At 44.1% G+C, this 13,015-nt stretch overlaps 1 protein-coding gene across 1 annotated transcript in view; it reads left to right on the forward strand.

The window, feature by feature from the left end:
- The window catches only part of LOC121274324 (serine/threonine-protein phosphatase with EF-hands 2-like), a 57,141-nt gene that overhangs the window by 26,976 nt on the left and 17,150 nt on the right, over nt 1-13,015 (forward strand). Inside the window, exons 7-10 of the mRNA XM_041181609.1 lie at nt 3,235-3,413; nt 6,251-6,365; nt 10,273-10,319; nt 12,557-12,723. Of these exons, the coding sequence (XP_041037543.1) occupies nt 3,235-3,413; nt 6,251-6,365; nt 10,273-10,319; nt 12,557-12,723 (508 nt within the window). The remainder of the gene's footprint in view (nt 1-3,234; nt 3,414-6,250; nt 6,366-10,272; nt 10,320-12,556; nt 12,724-13,015) is intronic.

A 13,015-nucleotide genomic window follows, 5' to 3' on the forward strand; every position in this document is an offset into this window, starting at 1 on the left:
ACATAGACAAATGGGCTGATGCACTTTGCTGGGAAAAATAAAAACATCAGCTATACTTTAAAAACAAGAAACTGAATGGAATAAAAGAGTAAAGGGATCGAGGGATACAGGTGAACAAATCATTAAAAGCAGCATCCTAGGTCAACAAAGCAATCAAAAATACAATCAAAGCACTGGGATTTATTTCTAGGGGCTATATAATTCAAAGGCAGTGAAGTTATGTTAAGCTTGTACAGGATTCTGGCCAGGTCACACTTAGAGTGTTGTACATAGTTTTGGTCTCCAAACTATAAAAAGGACAAAGAATCACTGGAGAAAGTCCAAAAGAGATTTACAAGAGTAGGACCAGAACTGAGATGTTACAACTATTGGGAAAGATCCAACAGTTGGGGATTTTTCTTTGCAAAGGGAAGACTTAGAAGTGACCTGCTAGATGTTTGTAAAATTATGAACAGGATGGACAGAATAAATGTGGAAAGAATGTTTCCACTTTTGGGTGAATCCAAAACTAGGGGCTTTAAATGTGAGATAGGGCTGGATTTTATGCTTCTCCCCACCTCCAGGTTTGAAGGCAAGGGGGTTGGTAAAATTCAATGGCTGACCTGTCTGCTGCCTCCTCGCCTGCCCCCCTTTACAGGAAGTAGGGGAAGATATCGGCGACCGGCCCACCCTTGGGCCTATTGAGGGAGCTTTAGCTGCATTGGCTGCTGTTGGGCAAAGTTGTAGAGGACCTCCTTTGGGCCCCCCCCCCCCCCCCCCCACTCGGGCTGATTGGAGGACCCCAGGGTCTACCTATGGCTTGTTCTGTGCTGTAAGACTGCTTCATTGGAGGTTTCCACAGTGGAGCAGGAGCAGCTCCAAGGAATTTCCCAACCTATATCTTTGGTCTGTACAGTTAGTTGGGCTGAAGGAAACAAAAACACACCATAACAAATTGTTCATCCTGCTTAAGATACAAGACCAAGTCAACTACCAAATGAATTTTGTGGAAAAGAAAGATCCAGCAGTAACATTAAATACCCAGAAAGAATTAAAGGGCAGAAACTTCAAGGATGCACTATTGGCTTAGAGCCTACTAAATGCAAGCTTGGGTCAAAGGCCTGAATCTTCTGGTTGGCGTGCGGGGACGGGTCCCGCTCGCCTCGCATAAAATGACCTGCGGTGATGTCAGGCGTGTGTCCCAATGTCACTGCACGTCATTCTGATCTTCAGTTAGGCGGGTGCGCACCGAAGTCGTCTGCGCGCCCACCAAACTATCAAAGGCCTATTAAGGCCATTATTGAACTAATTGAAGTAGTTGTCTGGGCAAAGAGTCCAGACAGCCTTCACATTTATCATGAAACATTATCCACGGGCAGGATGAGGTTTCATGAAGTGTTTATAAATCCAATGAATTTTTTTATTAAAGTTCATTGTCACATGAGCTGGGACATGTCAATGTCACATGAGGGGACATGGCTGAATAATTTTTTCCATTCCTTTTTTTGAAGTTTCAATAATTATATTAAACTCCCTGAGGCAGCTCTGTGCCTAAGGACTCTCCCTCCTCCCCCCACCCACTCAGTGCTTCTGGCTGCGCGTCACGCTGGGCAGGCCTTAACTGGCCTGCCCATGTAAAATGGCGGTGTGCAGCCAATCGCGGGCAGTGCCTGCTCCTGCTTAGCCCTCCCAAAGGGGAGAAAAGTCTCCCCAAAGTTAAGATTACAATACTCTGTGCCACAATGAGAGCCTTCCAATCTTTAGTCTCATTGAGATATGTCAAAAGGCAAACATTTCTAAACACAGATCATATTTACTTTTATATTTATCGGCCTGTGGGCTGGTGTAATTTCCTTCCATTCTGCCATGCAGGACGCCTCAGATAAAAAGTGCACCTTTGAAATGAATGTCCAAGGTAATTGGAGAGAGAATATCATAGTGTTCGTGGAGAATAACTCTGTGTCTTTATGTCATTTGTAAAAACAATTTCCCCTATTCCCCTCATCCCCTATTGGCACTTCAGTTCATGACCCCTTGTGTCAATCCAAATTATATTTTTTTACCCAACACCATTATTGGCAACAATGGGAATATTTTCATCCGCCATGTCCAGAAGAAGGCCAAACTGCACAAGAATTGGTGTGTGCCCACCTGTCAGAGCCCACTCACCTGTATCTGCAGACAGAAGTCAACATGCCTCTCCTTGGCAGACTATTCACGCAGGTGGAGGTTCCTCAATGCAGAGACAGCATTGACTGAATTGCACTGACTCAGTGATTAGCACAGGGCTTAGATGTAGTAGCTGTTGTGATATAAACAAACCCAAAGGCCAATAAAACATTGGGGAGAATTTTCTCCCCGTCAGGCAGAACGGGCATGGAGCTGATCATCTCCCGCGATCGGCTGCATGCTGCCATTTTACGTGGGCAGGCCAATTAACAGGCGTGCCCTTTGGTCCTCAGTGCTACCTGTGCGGGCAGGGGTAGAAGGGAGATTCGGGGGACTGTGCATGTGCTTGAAAGAGCACAGCAATCTCCCTGAGGCAGCTCTGTGCCTCAGGAAGATTAAGTTCAGTATCAAAGATGGTAAAAATTAAAAAATAAAATTATTCAGACATGTTCCCTCACGTGACAGTATCACATGAACTGGGGCACGTTTATGAGTTTTCATAAAAATTTTTATTTGGTTAATAAACCCTTAAGGTTGGACAGGCAGCCCTGACAATTGCTTTAATTAGTTCATTAATGGCCTTAACAGGCCTTTGACAGTTCGGTGGGCACGCAGCCGACTCCAGTGCATGCCCAGCGAACTGAAAATCAGAATGATGCGCGGTGATGTCGGGACACACACCCGATGTCACTGCGAGTTATTTTACACGTCGGAGTGTGGGGTCTGCCCCGTGCTCGCCAACCCAAAGATTCTGCCCAGCATGTTGGCTGAGTTTTTTTTATTGGATTGTTCCAAGAACTTAAATTGTAGCAACAACTAAATTGTAGCTTTCAATAGCAAAATAACAGCCTTCAAGTTATAAAACATATCTTGGGGAATTGGCATAATACACTGAAAGTAACTCATGTACTTTAGCTTTAAAAAAAGCACCTTAATTCAGAAATGTTATTTTGTGTACAGTCATAAGATAAACCTCAGCTTTGTAATGTATATCTTCTGAAATTCAAACTGTAACTGTTGATGTGGCAAAGTCACATTACACAGGTCATAGCAAGGAAACACTAACATTTACCATTCCCTCCACAGATGATCATATTTCCCACATTTTCACTCAGACAGATGAGTCAAGTACAGAAGTAGAACCGGATAATCACTCTGTCTACCATAACATTGAGATTTCAGAATCTTATGTTGGACCCCAGCTCTGTTTCCCTCTCACTCCTGCACATGTAACTACCTTACTGGAAGCCTTCAAAGACAAAAAAGTAAGTATTCAGATACCAAAATCAGGTTTTTCTTTGAAGTGGTACAAAGCCTAATATCACTGAAAAGAACATCAGATGATCCATACAACAGGCAGGCAATCCGACATTGTCTGTTTTAGACAAGCACTGAAAGCAAAAGTGGCCCCAACTATAAAAAGCCATTGAATCATTGAAGAGGATAAATGCAAGCACAATTCAGAGGTCATCCATGACACTGAAAACTCAGTTCTAAAATGATAACCCAGTAGCTGACGAGAATGTAATGTTCTTCAGAACTGAGACAGAACAAGATGAGATGTTTGGTATCCTCATTGAAATAACCATGGAGGAATGGCAAATTTTACAAATTCCAGAGGATTTTTTTTTTTAGTGACTATAGAGAGGAATTAACCACAGCAGATGGATGATATACAATAGGATTAAGATTACAATTCTTATAAATTCGAGTAAAGAGATGTTGAAAAGGATTCCTGAGATACTCATGGACATAATGAAATGTGGAAAAACCTGTATGCATGTGTTGGTCCAGGATAAGTCAGGACATTGCCCACACCATAACAAATTGTTCATCCTGCTTAAGATACAAGACCAAGTCAACCACCAAATAAACTTTGTGGAAAAGGTAAATCCAGTAGTAACATCAAACATCCAGAAAGAATTGAAGGGCAGAAATTTCAAGGATGCACTATTGGCTCAGAGCCTACTAAATGCAAAACAAAAACAGAATTACCTGGAAAAACTCAGCAGGTCTGGCAGCATCGGCGGAGAAGAAAAGAGTTGACGTTTCGAGTCCTCATGACCCTTCGACAGAACTTGAGTTCGAGTCCAAAAAAGACTTGAAATATAAGCTGGTTTAAGGTGTGTGGGGGGGGTGCGGAGAGAGAGAGAGAAGTGGAGGGGGGGTGTGGTTGTAGGGACAAACAAGCAGTGATAGAAGCAGATCATCAAAAGATGTCAACAACAATAATATAAAAGAACACATAGGTGTTAAAGTTGGTGATATTATCTAACCGAATGTGCTAATTAAGAATGGATGGTAGGGCACTCAAGGTATAGCTCTAGTGGGGGTGGGGAGAGCATAAAAGATTTTAACATATTTAAAAATAATGGAAATAGGTGGGAAAAGAAAAATCTATATAATTTATTGGAAAAAAAAAGGAAGGGGGAAACAGAAAGGGGGTGGGGATGGGGGAGGGAGCTCACGACCTAAAGTTGTTGAATTCAATATTTAGTTCGGAAGGCTGTAAAGTGCTTAGTCGGAAGATGAGGTGTTGTTCCTCCAGTTTGCGTTGGGCATCACTGGAACAATGCAGCAAGCCAAGGACAGACATGTGGGCAAGAGAGCAGGGTGGAGTGTTAAAATGGCAAGCGACAGGGAGGTTTGGGTCATTCTTGCGGACAGACCGCAGGTGTTCTGCAAAGCGGTCGCCCAGTTTATGTTTGGTCTCTCCAATGTACAGGAGACCACATTGGGAGCAACGAATGCAGTAGACTAAGTTGGGGGAAATGCAAGTGAAATGCTGCTTCACTTGAAAGGAGTGTTTGGGCCCTTGGACAGTGAGGAGAGAGGAAGTGAAGGGGCAGGTGTTGCATCTTTTGCGTGGGCATGGGGTGGTGCCATAGGAGGGGGTTGAGGAGTAGGGGTTGATGGAGGAGTGGACCAGGGTGTCTCGGAGGGAGCGATCCCTACGGAATGCCGATAGGGGGGGTGAAGGGAAGATGTGTTTGGTGGTGGCATCATGCTGGAGTTGGCGGAAATGGCGGAGGATGATCCTTTGAATGCGGAGGCTGGTGGGAGGACAAGGGGGACCCTATCATGTTTCTGGGAGGGAGGAGAAGGCGTGAGGGCAGATGCGCGGGAGATGGGCCGGACACGGTTGAGGGCCCTGTCAACGATCGTGGGTGGAAAACCTCGGTTAAGGAAGAAGGAGGACATGTCAGAGGAACTGTTTTTGAAGGTGGCATCATCGGAACAGATGCGACGGAGGCGAAGGAACTGAGAGAATGGGATGGAGTCCTTACAGGAAGCGGGGTGTGAGGAGCTGTAGTCGAGATAGCTGTGGGAGTTGGTGGGTTTGTAATGGATATTGGTGGACAGTCTATCACCAGAAATTGAGACAGAGAGGTCAAGGAAGGGAAGGGAAGTGTCAGAGAAGGACCACGTGAAAATGATGCAGGGGTGGAGATTGGAAGCAAAATTAATAAATTTTTCCAAGTCCAGACGAGAGCATGAAGCGGCACCGAAGTAATCATCGATGTACCGGAGAAAGAGTTGTGGAAGGGGGCCGGAGTAGGACTGGAACAAGGAATGTTCCACATACCCCATAAAGAGACAGGCATGGCTGGGGACTAAATGCAAGCTTGGGCCAAAGTTAAGATTACAACACTCTTGCCCTATTTTTATATCACACTTATGTCTAGTATAATTCTATGCCACAATGAGGACCTTCCAATTTTTTGTCTCATTGAGATATGTTAAAAGGCAAACATTTCTAAACACAGATCATTATTAGTTTATTTCTTTTTTAATATTTGTTCAAATAAATTAAAATTTATTTTATTACAGGATCATTAAGAATGGATGCAAATGAAAGATAGTAAAAGAGCCAGTTTATTATAAATAAATAAAGATAATGCAGACAGAATCCTTCATATGAATTATATAAAATGCATCAAGGAGTGATTCAGAGTATACTTTTATAAGTTGAAAAGGATTTAAGGAAGACTTTTGTATCTTTAAGTGCATGAGTTTGAGTTTATTGCTGCGGATCAACTTTCAAATATATTAACAAACATGTTCCTGCAATGTCTCACACTCATTCCATTTTTCTCAGTAGCAGCTTCATGCTCAATACGTACTACAGCTTCTGAATGAAACCAGGAAACATCTGGAGCATTTGCCAAATATCAACCATGTTTCTACCTGTTATAGTAAAGAGATTACAATTTGTGGTAAGAAGAGATGCCATTTGTATTTTACCGTTTCACTGAAATTAACAGGATTACACAATCTGTATGACCTCACTGTTAATTATTTTCCATATCAGAGATATATTTAGAACAATAATTCAGCTGGAGTGCTTTACAAGGCTTGAGCATTTTTGAGGACTTCAGATCAAATCACAAGAACAAGATAGATGCATTAGTGAATGCTACTGGATTTTGTTGCAGTTGTATTTCACTCTGATGTGGTTATTTTAAATCAGGGAAATAGCAAAGGAGGAAGTCATTCAGCAAATTGGGTGTGTGTCACACCTTCAAAGAGGAACCAGTTAGCTTTCCAAGTAAATCTGGAATCAGGCAAGGCTGTCCTCTCTTGCCTGTTCTTTTTGTGTGCTGCATAGAACCCTTTGCTGAGTCCATCAGGAAGGATCCAGGTATAAGAGGAGTGATGATCCCAGGCAGTAGAGGCACTCAGATCAAAGCCTCCCTGTGCGTGGATGATGTCGCCGTCTTCTGCTCAGATCCGCTGTCGGTGCGCAGACTGATCCACATCTGTGACCAGTTTGAACTGGCCTCGGGAGCCAAGGTAAATCGTGGAAAGAGCGGGGCCATGTTCTTCGGGAACTGGGCTGACCGATCCTTTGTCCCCTTCACTGTCAGGGCTGACGGCCTGAAGGTGTTGGGGATATGGTTCGGAGGGACCAGTGCATGCGTTAGAAACTGGAAGGAGTGAGTGTCTATAGTGAAAAGGAAACTGGGCAGGTGGGAGCGATGCTCCCTCTCCATTGCGGGTAAGAACCTGGTCATCAGGTGTGAGGCACTCTCGCTGTTGCTGTACGTGGTGCAGGTCTGGCCCATTCCACACTCCTGCGTGGTGGCGATCACCCGAGCCATCTTCCGCTTTATCTGGAGGTCGAAAATAGATCGTTTCCGCAGGAATGCGATATACAAGCCTCTAGATAAAGGGGGAAATCGTGCCCAACATCGCCCTCATACTGATGGCCACCTTTGTGTGTGGCTGCATCAAGCGCTGCATGGACCCTCAGTACGCAAACACCAAGTGTCACTACGTGCTGAGGTTCTACCTGTCTCCGGTGTTGCGAAGGATGGGTCTGGCCACCCTGCCGCGGAATGCTCCAAGTAGTTGGACCGTGCCATACCACCTGTCCCTCGTGGAAAAATTTATGCAGAGAAACACCTTTGACCACAAGTCCATCAGGCAGTGATCGGCACGTAACATCTTAGAGGCCCTGAGGGAAAAGGAGAGGGTGGATCCTTGTGGGATGGTTCCCTGAGCCAACTGTCAGTCATTTGGCCTCATCGCCAGAACTTACCAAGACGTAGCTTGGCTGGTGGTGAGAAAGGCCCTCCCCGTCAGATCCTTCTTACACGCCAGGTGTCCCACCCCCTCGGCACGTTGCCCTCAAGGTGGCTGTGGTGGGGAAGAGACTGTTGTTCACCTCCTTGTAGATTGTGCCTTTGCAAAGAAGGTCTGGAGAGAGATGCAGTGGTTTCTGTCGAGGTTCATCCCGAGCAGTTCAATGACACAGGACTCTGTGCTCCACAGGCTGTTCTCAGGGACACACACCGAGACAAACATTGACTGCAGCTGGAGGATCATCAACTCGGTGAAAGACACTGTTTGGTCTGCCCGAAACTTGTTGGTCTTCCAGTGCAAAGAGTTGTCCCTGACCGAGTGTTGCAGACCGGCACATTCCAAAGTCCAGGACTATGTGCTGAGAGACGCACTAAAGCTTGGGGCAGTTGCCGCAAAGGCGCAATGGGGAAGGGTCACTGCCTAAGACCTTTCTACCATAGTGCACCAAGGGACTGGCAACTGTGTAGAGCCCCTTGGTCTGTACAGCTCAAAATGAATGTCTGCAAATGATTGTAATATTCATTGTTTGTACTGATGCACCTTGTGATACATGTTGTAAAAGTTGAACCTGATTGTACTTTTGTAGTGGTGATTTTGGAATGTGGTTGAAGATATATTATGAATAAAGTATATTTTTGCAAAAAAAGAGGAACCAGTTAGCCCTGCTCCTCTCTGCTCTTTCCCCATTTTCCATGCAATTTCTTTCCTCCCTGCAATTAAGCACAGAAATAATTGGGCAGTTCCATCTAGTGGTCTTTCACCCACAGCCACTGCTACTATGACCCCACCTTGGTTTGTGGGAGCTGGGAACATGGCCATGAAAAGCAGGCCATTGGCAATTGGAAATGGACTTTGTACTTAAGTGGCCAGATCAGGGAGAAAGTGAAAAGCAACAGCATGATAACCCTACCCAACCCATCTGTAAGCAGTTTAAAAAGAAACTACTCATTCTTGGGGTGCAAGGGCCTGATTCCTGTCCTGACCCCACCCTTCTTCGTCAGGCCAAGTTGGGTTGGGATTGGGGTCTGTTAATGCTCTTCACCTTTGGTAATGCATAATGGCCCCCAGTAGCATGGGCAGTCCATCTCCCTCTAACATTGACATCTAAACAAAGGGGCAACATATCAACCACTTTGGGGTTAATTTTATCTTTTTCTGCCGGTGTAAAATGGGCGATATTGGATTGGCAGCACCACTTCCAATTTAACTTCCCATTGATCACCTTTGAGTCTGGTAGTTGTTAAAGTCCCACATAACCAAGGAGCTTACTATGACAGCTTTTTGAAGACATTGATGGTTATTTGGTCATGTGACAGGGGTGGCTGGGGGGTGGAGGGAGTGATTTTCAAATACAGGCCACCCCATCCAGTTTCCAGGTTGCTCTGTAAATTGGCAACCAGCATGAGCCACTGTTTTGGACAGGATGATGATGGACCTGCAACTTGGGACGGGCTGAGTGGGGTGGGCACGGAGCCAATTGCTGCCCACGATCGGCTGGGCACTACCATTTTACATGGGCAGGCCAATTAAGGCCCACCCAATGTAATGCACAGCTGGTAGGGCTCAGCGCTACCTGTGCAGGCGGGGGGAGGAGGGAGAGTCAGGGGCAATCCCCTTGAGGCATGGGGCTGCCTCAGGGAGATTACGTTGGTCATGAAAATTTTGAATAAATGAGCTAAAAAATTACTTAAACATGTCCCCTCATGTGACAGTGTCACATGAGCTGGGACAAGTTTGTGCATTTTGCACAATTTATTAATTTTATTAAACCTTCAGGAAACCTCATCCCGCCCGTGGATGAGGTTTCCTGAAAAAAATGAAGGCCGCTTGGGCTTTCTGCCTGCCCGCCAACCTTAAGGTTAGACGGGCAGTGCTGTTAATGAGCTAAATTACTTTCCTAATGGCCTTAAAGGCCTTTGACAGTTCGGGCACACAGCTGCCTACGGCGCACGCCCGCTGAACACAATATTGAAATGATGTCAGGATGCAAGCCCAACATCATTTTACATGTTGGCGTGTCAGGCCAGCCCCCACACGCCAATGGCAATATTCTGGCCCTGGAGTCCTACCATGGTTGTGGCATCCCAACCGATATTTTCAGATACAAATAAGCAAACCATGTTACTAGGAACATAATGAACTAGTGTGTCACATTTCTGAATCAAACAAATGCCTTCTATGAAATAAATTGAAATAAAATAATTTCTGTAACAGTCAAGACAGTCCAACACTCAATCCAGAAATGAAAAATGCTGGAAATTTGCAGGCGGTCAGTTGTCTGTGAAAAGAAATGTCGTGGTATTTTAGCTTTTACGCACCATCAGAACAACCCAGTTACACACCTACGATGTACTAAACCTGTCTATTCTCTTTAGAGAACCTGACTGGAATACTATAGCAGCAGTTTCCATCTTTACTTTTGATTTTCAGTATTTGCAGTTTTTCTTTCTTACAATACAATCTTTGATTATACTTTTCTCTGTTGAGACAATTGTACATAACAAAATAATTGTGTTATTTTCTCGTTGCAATTTATAGGTGATTTACATGGAAAATTGGATGACTTGTTTTTAATATTCTATAAGGTATGCCAACATATTTTTGAAAACCAATTGCCATAATGTTTTTGCATACAATGTTGTGCTTTGGAAAAAAAATATTATACCTGCACCTATTTTTAATGGCTCCAACCCTTCATTTAACACCCTTTAACTTCATGAATGTTTACATCAGCTTTAGATCGATTCATAATTAGGAATGCAATAATTTACATCACAACGGCCTGGATTTTTCCTATGACGGGTGGGGGCCTGCTCAGAGCCAATTGCTGCCCGTGATCGGCAATGCACTGCCATTTTATTTGGGCGGACAAATTAAGGCCCGCCCAACAAAATACACGGCCAGTAGCTCTCAGCGCCAGCTGTACAGGAGGGAGAGTCGGGGCCCGCACTTTTTTATAAAAGCTTCAGGAAATCTCACCCCACCCGTGGATGAGGTTTCCTGAAAAACACGAAGGCCGCTTGGTTGGACAGGCAGCTTTCTTACGTACTTTAATTAATCCCTTAATTGCCTTAATAGGTCCTTAACATTTCGGCAGGCGCACAGCCGACTCTGACGCATACCCGCCCAATGAAATATCACGATGCCACGCAATGACGTCTGGACGCACACCCAACATCCTCATGCATCATTTTACGCATCGGCGTGTACAGCCCACCACCCCCTCTGAGTGAGTGCTGCATTGTCAGAGTTGCATTCTTTCGGATAAGACCTTGATCGAGGCCTTGACTATTCCCTCAGGTGGAGGTAAACGATCCTATGGCACTATTTCATAAAAGAGCAGGGGGGTTATCCCCGATGTCCTGGCCAATATTTAGTCTTCAATCAATATCACAAAAAAACATAGGATCTGGTTTCATCACACTGCTGTTTATATGAGTTGGTGTGTATAAATTGACTGTCACATTAACCACACTACAACAGTGACTTCAAAAGTACTTCATTGGCTGCACAACACTTTGAGACGTTCGGTATCATGAAAGGTGCTATATAAATGCAAGTCTTTCTGTTTCTTTTGCTCTCAGCTTCTTTCCTCCTTTTAAGACATAGCTCCTAACTATTTGGCCAAGCTTTCAACCATTAGCTCTGACATCATCTTATGCGGCTTAGCGTGAAATTTTGATTAATAACACTCCTGTGAAGTGTCTTGGGATATTTTCTGACATTAAAGATATTATAAAATACAAATTGTTGCTGATAATAAAAAAAAGGATTAAATTTCCAGCAGCTATGTTTAAAAAGAAACATTCTTACTGCCAGGATCTCATGGCACAGGGTGGGGGAGGGGGAACTGAGGTATTTTTGGCTGCTGGAACAAAAATGAATGAAATAGATCTTACACGCTGTGCTTCTCTCTGCTTTAGATTTTTTGAAGGTGAGAGAGAAAATGAAAGAAGGAATTGTTTGCCCATGTCTGCCATTAACCTGATAATGTAGATTGAAGTTCACAGGAGAAGCAGTGTTATAGTTGTGCTATTTGCTGTAATCTGAAATTAAAAGTAACAACTAGATTTGTCAATGGCAGTTGAGAACTGTTACATCCCTGGTTCCTTCCAATTTTACTGCAGTGAGTACCTGCAACTTGAGGCAATACATAGTACATGACACATCAAACAGCTCCTGATGCTTGTTCATCAGTGAAAACACGCTCATCACTTTTCTGATAGAAAAACAACAACAGAAAGAGAGAATAGCGTTGCATTTTTTTTCTGTATGGCAGGATTGCCCAAGATTCAGGTGTGGTGACTGGTAAAAGCCATATTGCCATCTGGACCCAGAGACATAATGCCATGGTGTTCATCGTGCTTGTGGTGCCAGCGCTGGGTAGCAACATATTTCTATCTGTTGTTTTTGAACTAGCTGGTAAGAGTTACATGAGAACAGTTCAGTGTGACTCAGCTCCCTCCATCTGGACACCAGATGTGATTCTGCAATTCAACACTCACAGCAGGGAGCTCTGCTTGCAAGGATCATGGATCGGAAAATTTTTGTCAGCCTTATTTGCAACTAATGCTTCCTGCTGCTGAAGTTTCTATGCTTTGAACATGGTACTGTGGAAAGGAAACTTAATGGGGGAATTTGTGACCGAATGATAATGCAGAATGGCTGATATCAATTTAAAGGAAGCGAGAATGGGGATAAATATATAATGGATGGCTGTGTGGGAAATAGCCTGTGTGTTACTGCACCACCTTACCACTGGCACAGTTAATGTGAGACAATTCCTGTTACTAATGTAGATTTATCTTCCTTCCCTGATCAGAATGGGCTTCCATCACCAGAAAAGGTGTATGTCTTTAACGGAGACTATGTTGACAGAGGAAAACATTCTGTTGAGATTCTGCTGATCTTGTTTGCATTTCTACTTGTTTATCCAAAGGGAGTCTATCTAAACAGAGGAAACCATGAAGATTATGTCATCAATTTAAGGTACACAGCATAATTCACCATTGGGTTGGTGCCCTGCAATGTCTGTGTGTATTCAGTGACTCTTTCAATCAGCCAGTAAGGCTATGTAGTGGCAATGGGACTCTTACAGTCAGCTTCAGAATTGCCTGGACTAGACAGAGGGGAACATTGGCCAGAATTCTCTCTCCTGATCAACATCTAGTGACCATTTTTTTTGGAACTATGCATGAGAACTCAATTAAACCCAGGTCTAATGCTTTCTATTGTGAAATAAACTGCCAACACACATTACCAAGAGCTGAATTTTTCCCCC

This window comes from Carcharodon carcharias, chromosome 1 (genome assembly GCF_017639515.1).
Source record: "Carcharodon carcharias isolate sCarCar2 chromosome 1, sCarCar2.pri, whole genome shotgun sequence".
Classification (NCBI taxonomy): Eukaryota; Metazoa; Chordata; class Chondrichthyes; order Lamniformes; family Lamnidae; genus Carcharodon; species Carcharodon carcharias.